The sequence below is a fragment of the Lepisosteus platostomus genome, chromosome 13 (genome assembly GCF_059453375.1).
Source record: "Lepisosteus platostomus isolate fLepPlt1 chromosome 13, fLepPlt1.hap1, whole genome shotgun sequence".
NCBI lineage: Eukaryota > Metazoa > Chordata > Actinopteri > Semionotiformes > Lepisosteidae > Lepisosteus > Lepisosteus platostomus.
The window spans coordinates 14,557,369-14,571,139 of NC_142623.1; the positions used below are offsets into that span (position 1 = coordinate 14,557,369).

Here is a 13,771-nt window from a genome sequence, read left to right on the forward strand (position 1 = left end):
GTGTGTCCGTGCGTGAGTGAGAGAAGGGGGTCACACAGAGAAATGCAAGGCACTGAAACCACTCCTTTCCTTCTCCGGAGGGGAGAGGGAGGCGTGCGGAAGAGTTTAATGGGCCAGAACACAGGGATCATTCTTCGCCCGACAATGGCGCATCTCCGCTCTCCCGCTGGAGAGGAGCCTCTCCAGGCCCAGCCGGCCAGCTGCTCCTCTCCTCTCGGCGCCTTTCACCCGAGCAGCGGGAGGTCGGGGCTGCGCTCTCCCGCCTGGAGGGAGACGCACCCCGCCGCAGGGAGAGCCCTCGGAAAGGGACGCCGGACCTGGACGGCCGTTCGGATGAAATATTCCAGAGCTTGTGGGTCCCCCCCAGCCTCCTGGGACCCCCGCTGGCGAAGAGCCCTGGGCCTGGAGATCACAGGGAGCCGAGGCGGGATGAGGAGAGGTGGTGGAACTGGAGCTGGGAAGCTCCGGGGGCAGGATCCGAGGGGAGTCATCGGCACGTTTTCCCAACACCCGCCGAGGCCAGAATCCCTGAACAGCCAAACAAGAGCGCCTGGAGGAGCAAGATCAATTCTGGGCGGCTACACCTTTAAATCCGAACTGCGCTGCCGGTACACCCTCTCTCCCCTGCCTCCGGACACCAGTGCCTGATTACACACTCATTCCCAAGAACAAAGCCATTTTCCAGGGACAAAGGCTCTGGTTACCTGAGTGCCCCTCTCGCCACAGTCCCCTCTCGCTTTACAGACCAGTCCGGCAGCTTCTCCATGACTGTGTCTCTCTTGTTCCTGTGCAGGGGCATGACGTTCCCGATTCTGCTGGGGTTTTTTTTTTTAAAGTACTCCCTTTCTTCCTTGTTGAGGCCTTGTTTGCTCCAAGCCCTCCTCCACGCCAGCGAGCACCCTGGGTACATTGGCTCTGCCACACCCCCGGGCGGCGACTGAAACTCAGAAAAGTGCCCCCCACAAACCCACAGAGCTTCCTCCAGACAGCTCCCCTGCAGCGACTGGCAGTCACAAGGCCATTACCCATTAACCCACCTGACTGCTAATGAACTTGCTGCCAGTGCTCGCTGGCCGCGCCTGCACACTCACTTCCCCGGCGGGGCGTGCCACGACGCACACGGGCAGGTTACTGTTTAACCCGGGGGCCGGAGGGCCGGGCACGGTGCCGGAAGCCGCCTGGAAGGACTCTTGTCACCAGCTGTTCGCCCAGAGGTCGAAGGTTTTTCACAGGAGAGCTGCTCGTCTCCACGCAGGGAGCAGCGGGAGGCACGCACGCAAACGCTCCCCGGAGACTTCGGACCCGCTCGGAGCTCGATCCCGGAAGAGCCGGGGCGCGATCCGCGCGGCTCTGAATCCGGCCCCCGTCTGCGTGGAAAAGTTTCCTCTTGTGCAGGGAAAAAAGATCTCACCCCCTCCTCTCTCCTCCCCAACCCCCCTCAACGACAAACACCCTGCCTGCTTTCCTGCCCTTCGAACCCGGGCTTGTCAAGACACCAGCGCCCCCCCTCTTGCCACGCTGGTGCCACACACGCGTTGTAATAGCATGGCCTGGGGCAGTCTGTATGACAGTATCACTCCCTGCAGTCCTACCACTGCTCTCCCTGTGATTTCACCACGCTTACCTGTGCTTTTACTGCACGTCAGATTACAGGCACCTGCCGCGAGGAGCCTGGGCTGAAAACAGGAGCGCAGCCCCGCCCGCGTCGGCCTGGCTCAGGTGCCGGACCCACCTGTGCGCTTGCTGGCAGGCGGCCCAGCCTCTACCTGCCCCCCTCTCCCCTGAGGCCCCGCCCCGCCACGCAGCCGCGGCCTGCAGGAACCCGGGGCCACGGGATCCGGTGTCCAGGGGTAGGGTTGCGAGAGGGACAGACGGGAGGGAGGGAGGGAGGGGGCCCCGCTCAAGGAAAAGAGAGAAACTCCGGAGAACAGCCAAGTGCAGCCTTGGTGAAGAGTGCAAAGGAAACTGGGAAACGTCCCTGAAGAGGAAGCAGGCCGAAACCACAGCCAGATCTACACAGCTTTACCACTACATTCACAGAGAGCAGGCCACCGGGCCCACCGAGCCCGTTCGGTAGTCAGTAGCTGCAGTGGTCCAAGGGTCTCTTCCTGCCATTTCTTGAAAGAAGCCAGGGTATCGGCTTCTACTGTCCTGGGTGGGGCGGTGGCTCTGTGGGTGGAAGGTGGCCGGTTTGTATCCTGCGGCCTGCAGGGGAATCCTACTCTGTTGGGCCCCTGAGCAAGGCCCTTAACCCAACTGCTCCAGGGGCGCCGTATAAATGGCTGACCCTGCGCTCTGACCCCAAGCTTCTCTCTCCCTGTCTGTGTGTCTGGGGTATGCGGAAAGAAAAAATTCCTTACACAAGAACTTTTATATGACCGATAAAGTGATCTTATCTTAACATGTCTGGGCAGCTTGTTCCACACTCCCACTACCCTTTGTGTAAAGCAGTGTCCCATTTCTGGGCCTGTATGCGTAATGTGTCTGAATCGGGTTCTTCTCCAGCAAAGGGGATCTGTCATGGCACTGGGGACAACACCCAAGGCTTTGCTGCTCCAGACTGAAATGTGCTCTCCAGTGCATCGCGGTAAAGCCAGGCAGAGATCGCCTACCCGTGCACGGTGTCGTTTCTTATCAGAGAGCTGGAGAGCGTCAGGGCAGGAACAGTGTACGGTCCTGAGCAGGGAGAAGGTTTAGTGCCAAGGCCAGACAGAGAAAGAAGGAGGCACAGAGAGCATCCCGCCGATCCGAGCAGTGGACCCCAATGCTGCCTACAGACACACAGTGGGGTCACCTTCAGCCGGCTCCATCTGACCAGTTACAGGGAGTCTTGTCACAGTAGTGCGAAACCCTACGCTACCATAATCCAGATGCTCGTGGTGCCCGAGACGATTAGTGAAAGAGAAAATAGACAAGTTTAAATGCATCTGTGGGGAATTCTGAAATGGAGACGGACCTGTCTTTAGGTATCACAGAGCATAAACGATTACCCGCCACGTCTCCCTGCCCAACTACAGCCCCACTGTCTTCAGCTTTCAGCCACCTGGTCTCCCCCCTTTCCAGCGCAACCAGTATCAGCGTCTGCACCGAGCGTCTGCGTCAGGCCCTGCCTGTGCTGTGCGGGCTGCGGCGCTGGCCAACCCCGCAGGGGTGTCACAGGAGGCCCCCCTCCCCGCTCGGAGCAGCCCCCCGCCCCCTGAGCCACGCACCCCTTACGCCCGGGCAGGAGTAGCTCCAGCTGCTGAAGCCGCGCAGGGCCTGCGCAGCCGGCTGCAGCCCTGCGCAGAGGAAGCCATCTGCGCGCAGCAAGGGCAGACGGGGGCGGGCTCAGATCACGGCCACGCCGCTGCCCGTTCCTGATCGGCCCGGGGGGAGCTGGCTGGCTGCCCAGCGGAAGAGGGGCTGTCTGCGCGCACGGCTGCGAGGGGCCGTGGGGAAAGGCGGACACACACACCCCCCCCGCAGCTGGAGGACAGCGGAGAGTGCTGATCGAGCCCCACTACTCGAGCCGCCGGGCTGCGCGGCCCCCCGGACGTCTGGGAATCCGAGCTCCTGTCTGGAAGCCCAGCGACCGAAGCTCCTTCAGCAGGAGAGAAGAGCTCAACAAAGTCATTCTCTCAACAGGAGCTCATCCACGCCCCAGCACTGCCTTCGCCACAGCAGGCACCCCAGCCACAGGCCTGCGCGTATAACTCACTTATTAACCCTCTGTGGCCTGGACTTCTGCCCAGACACACATCTGGATCCCTGCGCACCGGGACCTTCGGGGGGGAGTGGGACCCCACCCGACTTCTCCAGGTCCCGACGGGCTATGACGGGCTGCCTGGCTGCTCCTGGGGAGGTCTGGGGGTCCCCATGGCTGTACTGCTGGGGAGCGTGAGCACTGCCGGGCTGCTCTTGGGGAGCTGACTGCCTGCAGGCAGCTGAGGTCTGGGGGTCCACCCCCCCCCCCCGCAATGCTACCCTTTCCGGCCCACACCACCGCACCTGAGAGCCCCCCGTCTGCGGGGCGTGGGAGGGGGAGCAGGCAGCAGAACCCGGCCGGTCAAGGGGAGGGGGAAGAAAACAGGAACGAAAAGGAGCTGTCCTGATGCCTACAGCTTTGTGGGAAAAAGTCCCACTTACATCAATTCAACGCTTATGTCATGAGACCAATGTGGTGGGATAAAACAGAACAGGTCATTATAAATGCGGTTATGACCCCCGCAGTTGCTAAATTGCTGCTTTTCAAGCCATAAATTAGAGGTTATTTCTTTTGGCTTTTTTTTTTTTACAGTTTTGACCTTGGGGTTCAGAATACCCCAACGCCAAGAAGGTGCTCTCAAGATCGGCGCAGCGGTGGACCCGGGCGCTGCGTCACCCGTCACCCCCCGCGCGCGCGCGCGCACGCTCAGGTGAGCCGTCACCTGCGCCAGGCGCGAGCTGCTCTCGCCCTCCGCGCACGGGCCAGGGACCGCCGTTTGACTCGTGAGATTCTTTCCCACGCGACTGTAGCTATTGTACTGGGTTGGAGCGCGAGAAGGGGGTGGCAGTCTACCCAGGGCAGTCACGTGGGAAGCACGTCTCTCCGGTGGCGGGAAACGACAGGGAGAGAAAAAAACCAGCCCGGGGCCTCGCTCACGGATAGACGGGCCACGCGATGAAAGAGCACGACACGAGCCTCCCGAGAGATCCGGGGGCTCTGTCTCCGGCGTGCTTACTAAGTTGCAGAACAATGCGCCGTCTCTGCCCCGAACAGGTGCGACAGGACGGGGCGGCGAGACGGGTACGAACCCGTCCCGGCTCTGACCTCTTTGGCTGGCTTAGTCTACGTTTCATTCGCTTTTGAAGACTTCTCACTGGATCGCCGAAGGGCACGTCCTGAGCTCACCGCCCACTTTCCCCTGCTCGCCACCAGCCACTTCGCTTCCAGTGTATATCCTCCAATTTCCCAAACCAGTGAGTACAGACATTTCCTTCACGCCCGGAATCGTCAAAGCGCGATTTTAAAATCCCCCCAGCACGTCGCAAACACGCCCACTAAAGAGGACCGATATCTGTTCGATAAGGCCGATAAGTGCACAGAGACCCTGAATTCAGTAGCCTAACGCCATCCGTACTGCACAGGCTGTAACCAGGCCTGGCTCCCTCACGCAAGAGCACTCGAAAGAACCGACATCCAGAACAGCTGACGAGACCCGCTGCAAGGACAACACATATTTCAACATATTTTCACCGGTGTCTTAACGTACAGCTCTAAACAAATAAAACACAAACAGCACAGAAAAACTTCGAAACGAAATCGACACCCCCGTTTTTTTCCACACCAGCCCCCAGGAGAAACGCGCGTCACGGAGAAGACCTGAAGAATCTCCCCGAAACAGCGAGTTGTTAAAAACACTTACATGCAGATGGAGCGTTTGTCCTCGCACCTTCCCCCGTTCTCGCACGGCACGTCCGGGCAGCTCAGACCTGCGTGGGGGAGAGAGACACGAGAGACACGCGTGAGACCGGCGCGCGCTGCGAGTCCACCGACCCTCAGCGCGCGTCCTCACGGCACGGAGTGGGAGTGGGGAGTGGGGGGATGTGTGGGGCACCTTGAAATGGTACAGATTAAAAACACCCGGCAGGTGCTGCTCGCCCACCGGGCGAATTCGGCGCCGCGATTTCCGAGACGAGCGCCTGACAGCCCGTCATTTCGCCCGAATGGAAGAACACGAAGGGTTTTCAGGTGAACGCGACTCGCAGACTGTCGGGGGACACGGGCTTGGGGCAACTGGACATCTGATAGCGACATGTGAACGGACGAGCATTCGCCTTAATTCCGATCCTCTCGGGCACACCTTCATCTCATACTGGTCCGGCGGCCACATTCGCGAGGAAATGTCATTCACACCTTTCGCTGCTTTATCGATAATCCCATCGCCCTTATCACTGGGAGTGAATATCTCCCGTCCGTCACAGCTCCACGCGCGGATCTGACGAGCCCCACCCCACGCCGCGCGGTCGAAGTCCTTCCAGTTTGGCGGTTTGAAAATACGAGTCTCGTCTCTCTCTTTTTTTTACTCCGGAGGTCCCGACCGACCGGTTTTAAATAACAACAAAAACAAGCCGTCGCCTCACGGAAAAAAAAAGTGTGTGGAGTGTTGTGATTTTTTTTTCGCAATTCCTGATAATCACTGTAGTTTACCAAGACACACAGTTATGTTTACCAACTGGGCGAGAGAGGAGATAAGCATTTTATCTCTGAGCCGTGTCCATATCAAACTTCCCTGTACCTGGGTAAACAGGCTCCGTGATTGAAGTCAGCTGGAGACATGGCAGCCCTGTGATTGATCGTCTTTAGCGTTCAGAAACTGTGTACCAGTACATTTCAGGGGCAAATCGTCACGATTTCGACGACAAATCGGATTTTAATCTCAGAATGGTACCCCATTTATTTAGTCCGCCTGATGTTTTAATTAAAAAAACGTAAATCTTGCTGCTTCTTTTGTTTTTACTGGAGCACTTTGGGATGAATCATTTGTTCTGGAATACAACAGCAGCGTCTCTACAAGGGCTTGAACCCACAACCTTCCGGTTGTGAATCCGGAACCCCAACCGCAGCTGATACTGTAAGAAAAACCGCCGAGGCGTGGAGTTACAGAAATTCCAGTGGTTTCCGGATATATTCTTTATAGAATAACACCACGGCGAAAATAGCGTGAGGGTCGTTTACAAACCCGTTACTTTACGCTGCACTGAACTGATAAATTTTAATTAAGTACAGTCTTAAGAACTCAAGGAGATTGGAAACGATAGGGGGAGGCTTTTGGCCCATCGAATCCAGTCGTTTCTTGAGCGAAGCCAGGGTACCGGCTTCAACGCTGTGGCTAGGCGCCTTGTTACACCCCCCCACCACCCTTCGTGTAAAGAACGGCCTCCTGATCCCCCCCCCGCGTTTAAATGCAAGTCCACGCCGCTTCCCCTTCGTGTCCTCGGCGTCGCGCTGCACTGCTTTATTGCTTTACGAGGCGCTCGGTATCTGCAGGAGTCCACGCCGCGGTGCGAGGTGTGAACGAGCCCCGTCAGGCGCTCGCTCCAGCGCGGCGAAGTGACACTTCGTGTGGGCCGAAGGAGGACGGTTTCCTTCAGTGGCTAAGCCCACTGCAGGTCAGTTAAAACTCGCAGTCGTGCAGGGTGGGTGATTTCACTGCGAGGGCGACGCATGACCTGTGCAAAGATGCGAGGCGCGTCAAAGAACAATCCCACACTCATTAACGAGCGTCCCTTCCCCCACCCGAAAAAAAAAACAGTTCAATTGTTGAAAAGCTCTTTGTCCGCAAGGAGGGGGTCACTACCCGCTTTAGCGACCCCCCACTCCCCCACGACAAACACACAAGCGTAACACCCCCTCCTCCCGACTCTTAATTATTTCAACTGCAACTCTTCCATTCGCAACTTTGCAGAACGCAACTGAGCTTTTTTTATATTTTTTTTTTAAAAAAGGGCTAAAATGAAAACTCCTGCCGCCGAGCGAAGAGGCGCCTCGGTTTAAAAGGCAGCCGAGCGTGCTCCAGAGAGCTCCCGGAGGGCCGTCCTGCGGTGGATATGACCCAGCTCCTCCGGGCGGCTTGGTGCCTCGCTCAATGCTTTTCTCACGGTGCTGCTCAGCCTGTTACAGAATTACACTCCGCGCATCAACCCCGCCGTCTGACGAGAGGAGGGCGGCCAACTAGGAGACAGATGCTGGAGTAGCGAAACCGACTGAAATACCGTCACCCCCTCTCCCTCACACACACCACGGAGAGCTGCAGGAAAAAAAGGGCTTTTTTTGGTCACCTTCGTGAAAAGAATGCACCATCACATGTGGAGTAGGGAGCACTTAGAAACCCCAGTTCCCAGGAAAATACTTCTTTGCGTAAAGTTCTCATCAGATTCCCACGGGGCATCAGCGCCAGTACCTTAACCCCTCCGCGTTTCTCACGGCAGATAAAGAGGGTTCACCCGTGCATTCCCTAAAACTTCAACGGCGGCGACCGTAATCTCAGTCGGCGTCACGCGAAAAACTTAAAAAGAGTAACATTAATGCCACAATCTCTCCCAAGTGCTGATTGAGCACAAAAAAAAAAGAGATCAAGGCTTTAGACGGGCGTTATGCGCTTCAAGGAAATCGAGCCCCGAATAAACAGAAAACAGCACCTCCGTGCCAGACTCTGCTAGCGGCTGCCCCCTGTACCCCAGCGGCGCGGGGCACCGCTGCCAGCGCCCAGCGCGGGCACGGGCACGGGCTGCCCTGGTGCAACAGGTTAACGCACACGAGCACAGGCGAGCCCTTCCGCGCTCGAGGATCACCCACACGAGCACAAGACACCGGGGCTGCCTTGGCGTCTACACCGAGCTCAGAGAGATGATCGCGCCGCTTGTCATTACTAACAATCAAACAAGAGCAAAACTTTTCAAAAGCATAATACTGGACTGTTTGCGACGTGTTACCTTCGCAGTCTTGACACAGGTGTAAAATCCACAGAAATATCCAAATACTGTAAGTCCCCATTCCTTAAGACGCGTGTTCAAAGCAGCTCTTCTCTTAAAAGTGTTATAATTCATCCATTAAAATGCATGCCCAGAGCATAAGCGTTCCAAGAAATCACGTTGTGAAGCGGAGCGACATAAAGTTGATTTTTTTTTAATGTATAGATTTTTAAAAATCTCAACGGCGAAGGCGAAGAAATGAAGACGACTCGTATATTCCGTGTTCTCCTCTTTCCCAGCAGCGGAGGAGAAGCCTGCCCTCCGTCGCTCCGAACCTCTGAAGAAACTTTGAAAAACTTTTTTTTTTTCCTCTAGTTTACTTCAGGTCCGGAGCAAGTGGAGTATTACTCCGCCCCCTCTCCCTCCCCACAAGTCGCGAAAGGACGGCTCCTTCCGCCCGGAGCCCGAGCTCGGCGATCCCCCAGCGGCAGGCACGGAGCGGAGAGCGGGCGGACAAATCGTCTAAAACTGTCTTCGGTTGTGGAGGCTGATTGATAGCCTCTTCCCTTTTCATTTGGTAGGAATGCATTCACGGGTTTTTTTTCTTTCCACAAGAGTTTGATCCATGTAAAAAAAAAAAACACTTTTGGGGTAGGGACTATATTCTCATGGTGGAGACGCGATGGGTTCGCATCCCTTTGGCAGTTAATTCCGAGAGAGGGCTCAGAATAATTAATTCCGTCTCCAGAGACCAGCGAGGAATTTCTAAAACCTCGGACCAATGGAATTAAACTAGGCCTTAGGGAAGCCGACATGCAAATACAGTCAGTTGAACCCCCAGACACATACAAAGAAGGGGGCTGGTAGTCTGTTATAAACTCTGGGACATCATCCTTCCTTATTTTAAGACGATTGAAACTTTTCGGGTGTGCACTTCGGCGTTCGAAAAAAAAAACGACATTTGCTCCGCTTTCCCCTACCCAGAAGAAAACAGACCTCCTCTCTTTATTCAACACGTTGAACACATCAGAAGAAAAGTGAAAGAGTTTTTTTCTGAACGTCTCTGCCTGTTCGTGTGCATGGCCTAATTCCGAGTGTAGAGGTAGGGGTCACAGAGACGGCGCAACAGGAATACACTCATTACGGAATGTGTAGTTTACATGTAAACCGTTTATTCAATAAATAAAAAGATGAAAGGAACTTCTGTGTGACAGATAAAAGACGGGAAAAAACGGGACTGTCCTGAAAAAGACTTCTGTGATGACGTCAGAACAGGGGCCCAGACTCAAGTTTGATATGTCCTGTCTGAAGAACAGGCCCGTCTAGTTCAAACTCAATGGAACCGCAATTTAACTCTTCTCCATGCTGTGCATAACTTAGTAGACACACTGGATATAGTGTGTGGGGTGTATAAGGAGATGCAGTGGATACAGTGTGTGGGGTGTATAGGGAGACACAGTGGATATAGTGTGTGGGGTGTATATGGAGACACAGTGGATATAGTGTGTGGGGTGTATAGGGAGACACAGTGGATATAGTGTGTGGGGTGTATATGGAGACACAGTGGATATAGTGTGTGGGGTGTATATGGAGACACAGTGGATACAGTGTGTGGGGTGTATATGGAGACACAGTGGATATAGTGTGTGGGGTGTATATGGAGACACAGTGGATACAGTGTGTGGGGTGTATATGGAGACAGTGGATATAGTGTGTGGGGTGTATATGGAGACACAGTGGATATAGTGTGTGGGGTGTATATGGAGACACAGTGGATACAGTGTGTGGGGTGTATAGGGAGACACAGTGGATATAGTGTGTGGGGTGTATAGGGAGACACAGTGGATATAGTGTGTGGGGTGTATATGGAGACACAGTGGATACAGTGTGTGGGGTGTATATGGAGACACAGTGGATATAGTGTGTGGGGTGTATAGGGAGACACAGTGGATATAGTGTGTGGGGTGTATATGGAGACACAGTGGATACAGTGTGTGGGGTGTATATGGAGACACAGTGGATACAGTGTGTGGGGTGTATAGGGAGACACAGTGGATATAGTGTGTGGGGTGTATATGGAGACACAGTGGATACAGTGTGTGGGGTGTATATGGAGACACAGTGGATACAGTGTGTGGGGTGTATATGGAGACAGTGGATACAGTGTGTGGGGTGTATATGGAGACACAGTGGATATAGTGTGTGGGGTGTATATGGAGACACAGTGGATATAGTGTGTGGGGTGTATATGGAGACACAGTGGATATAGTGTGTGGGGTGTATATGGAGACACAGTGGATATAGTGTGTGGGGTGTATATGGAGACACAGTGGATATAGTGTGTGGGGTGTATATGGAGACACAGTGGATATAGTGTGTGGGGTGTATATGGAGACACAGTGGATATAGTGTGTGGGGTGTATAAGGAGATGCAGTGGATACAGTGTGTGGGGTGTATATGGAGATGCAGTGGATATAGTGACCCCTTGACACACCCCTTGAACTGAGGGCTGCCTTACTCTTCACCTGGGCCTCGGCAAATACCAGGACCCAATTCCCTCCACCCATCCAGCCATTTTCTAACCAGTTTATCCAGTAGAGGGTCTGGGGGAGCCAGAGCTTATTGCAACAAGCAACGGACAGAAGGCAAGGTACACCCTGGACAGAAGGCCAGTCCACCACCGGACACACACGGACACAGAGACACTCCCAGCAAGGCCAGTTAACCAGCCAGCATGTCTTTGGACTGTGGGAGGAAACCCACACAAACATGGGAGAACATACAAACTCCACACAGATAGCACCCCAGGAACTACTGCGCCACCATAAACTCTGTGTGGCAGAAATGGGTTTAACCCTGGGGCAGCTGACCAACACCGCATGACACAGAACCACACCGAGCGGAGCAAAATAAGCCGGAATCCATGTGTTCTTTCTTTTTAATTTACGCCGCTGTAGACAATGGGCACATATTTCAGCTTAAGTTTCTTAATGTAGCATGAACACCACAACTACAGGAACCATATTATTTCGGTTCTGTTTTTTTACATTTATTTTATATGGTCGTCGTTTCCAATGACTCAGAGTTTCAGGTCTTTCCCAGAATGAAACAGTTTGTAAGTAGCCCTCTAACGTGCACCCCTGTATGCCCAGCATGGAATGAACCTCTGCCTGACACTTCACCTGCATACATGCTCGGGGACCTGCAAAGGTGTGTTAGCTAAGGTCCCATTGTGAGCGCGTTTCTCTGCACAGCGCGCTTTCATTTCCAGACCACCCTGCGAGAGCAGCGTCACGCAGGTGCCACAGGCCGGCGCCGAGCTGCTGCGGGCTGTGGTTCTGTTCTCTCCGGGCCGGCAGGCTGCAGCCCGGACCCCTGACTCAGGCCTGTAGCCTACGTGGGCCTGCAGTATCCCCTCGCCAAGCGCTTCCTGATCCGGACAAGAGGTGTGAGCACCGCCTCTTGACCGAACCTCCGGATTGAGCCGCTTCTGTGTGCCATTAAGAGGGGGTTAACAGTAACGTCTGCAGTCGCACCCCGCCCTGTACCCCCGAGTCACCCCAGAGTTCATACACTATCTCAACCCCGAGCAGATGCGACAGGATTGAGTATGGGGATTCCCTAGTCCTAGGTGTTCACGTTGTGCAGCTGAGCCACGGTAACCCTGCGTTTGCTAATCTAGCTGTTCAAAGTGGGTAATCACCCCAGGCCAGGTCTGGTAATCGACGTGGAGCAAGAGGATTTGTGAATTACAGCTGACGGCTGTCCGGAACCCGCCTTTCTCCTGCCTTCTGCCCTGCAAACAGGAGCTGTAGCGTGGTTTTGCAGGGAGTTTGCTTGTTCCTGTACGGGTGAACTGGGCATCTCCTCACAGTGCGAGTCACTGCCGCGCTCTCTCCGGGCAGAGACACACACACACAGTGAGAGCCGCGGCAGTCCTCCATCAGAGCCTGGCCCTGTCGCTTAGGGAGACAATGGCTCCACATCTGAATGAAAAAGAGGGTCTCCGTTTTACAGTGTCTCTCCGTAGGGGGGCTGCGAGAGCGGAGGAGCGGCGACCCCCCTCCCCAGTCTTCCTGTCCGCGCTAAACCACACGCATCCGTGCACAAAATGTAAACCCACTCTGCGCTATTGTGGGGCCACAAACTGCTGAGGGATTCATGCAAATATGCTGCAAGACCCCCCCAGCGTTCTCACAGGAAAATACCTGAAGGAAAGGCGCAGTGCGCTTGCAGGAGTCTGGAAGGAGGCGTTTCTGGTAGAATGGTGCAGAATGAATCCGTGTGTATGTGCGGATTTTGTTTTTTTTGGGGGGGGGAGGGGGGTACAGTACCAGCATGTGTCCGAATCAGTGCAGCCTCGTGATGTCGCCCAGATTTAATGAAGGCAATTGTGCTGCGCGCTCCAGCACCTTCAAACAACGCGTCCCGCAGGTTGCTCCGGGTTTTTCCTCCGCGCGTGGCTTGCACTCGCTCTGCCGGGGCGAGGCAGACAGCCGCGGGCCGTGGTAACGCGCCAGCCCCCCCCCGGTGCTCGTGCCCACTACGCCACCGGTGGCGAGAGGCGGGACTGCGCGCGTCTGCCTCGCGACTTCTGCCAGACTCGTCACTTCGCATTTCATTTGTCAGAAGGTGATCTGGGTGTCTGATTAACACCCAGTTAGTATTGGCAGCAAACAGGTGTAGCACATCTCCTTATGCCCCCAGTGGTGTTTCCCACTAGTGTGTGTGGACTGGTGGGTGTGGGCTCTACCTCGTCGTCCCGTGTGGCTCGCAATCCGCCAGGAGACTGAATCTGTTTGCGGTGTGCAGTTTGTGCAGGAGGGAGGACAAAGAGGGAAGAGAGTCTCAGTGAGGGTAGCTGTCCTGCACAGCCGGGCCCGGAGTTGCTCCCGGAGTTTCCCTGGCCCCTGCGCGCCGCTCGGGCTGGAGAGCGACAGTGTCTCCCTGTCACTCTGTGGTTAGGGCTTGGCTCCGCTCCAGAGAGAGACACCGAGAGTGCAGGCAGAAACACGCACCGCGACAAATGCCGACCTGGGCCGGGCCGGGCCGGACCGGGCCCCTGCCTCCTTCTGCATCCATCATTGTTCAGCGGGGCGCCGGCGGAGAGCCCCGCAGACTGCACCCTGGGGCGAGAGGGACCGGGGGCGCTGTCCGGGAGCTCGGCCTTCAGCATATCAGAGCACTTAGGAGTCGCAGGGGGTCACCCCCATGGTCAGGACCCTCGTGAGCCATGGGGTGTGGGGGCGTTGGCCCCTCCAAACTGCTCCGCCGCAGGCGTGAAGGGGATCTGGGGGTGACCCTTGATAGGGGCTGGATCACAGCTCTCTCCAATAT

The 13,771-nt window shown here is 55.6% G+C and overlaps 1 protein-coding gene across 1 annotated transcript in view; it reads right to left on the reverse strand.

Annotated features, from left to right (window-relative positions):
* notch3 (notch receptor 3) overlaps positions 1 to 8,792 on the reverse strand; it is a 54,966-nt gene extending 46,174 nt beyond the window's left edge. The window contains exons 1-2 of the mRNA XM_088603403.1: positions 8,455 to 8,792; positions 5,385 to 5,451 (exon numbers count right to left, since the gene is read on the reverse strand). Coding sequence (XP_088459529.1) covers positions 5,385 to 5,451; positions 8,455 to 8,515 — 128 coding nt within the window. The 5' untranslated portion in view covers positions 8,516 to 8,792. The remainder of the gene's footprint in view (positions 1 to 5,384; positions 5,452 to 8,454) is intronic.
* Positions 8,793 to 13,771: the final 4,979 nt, after the last annotated feature.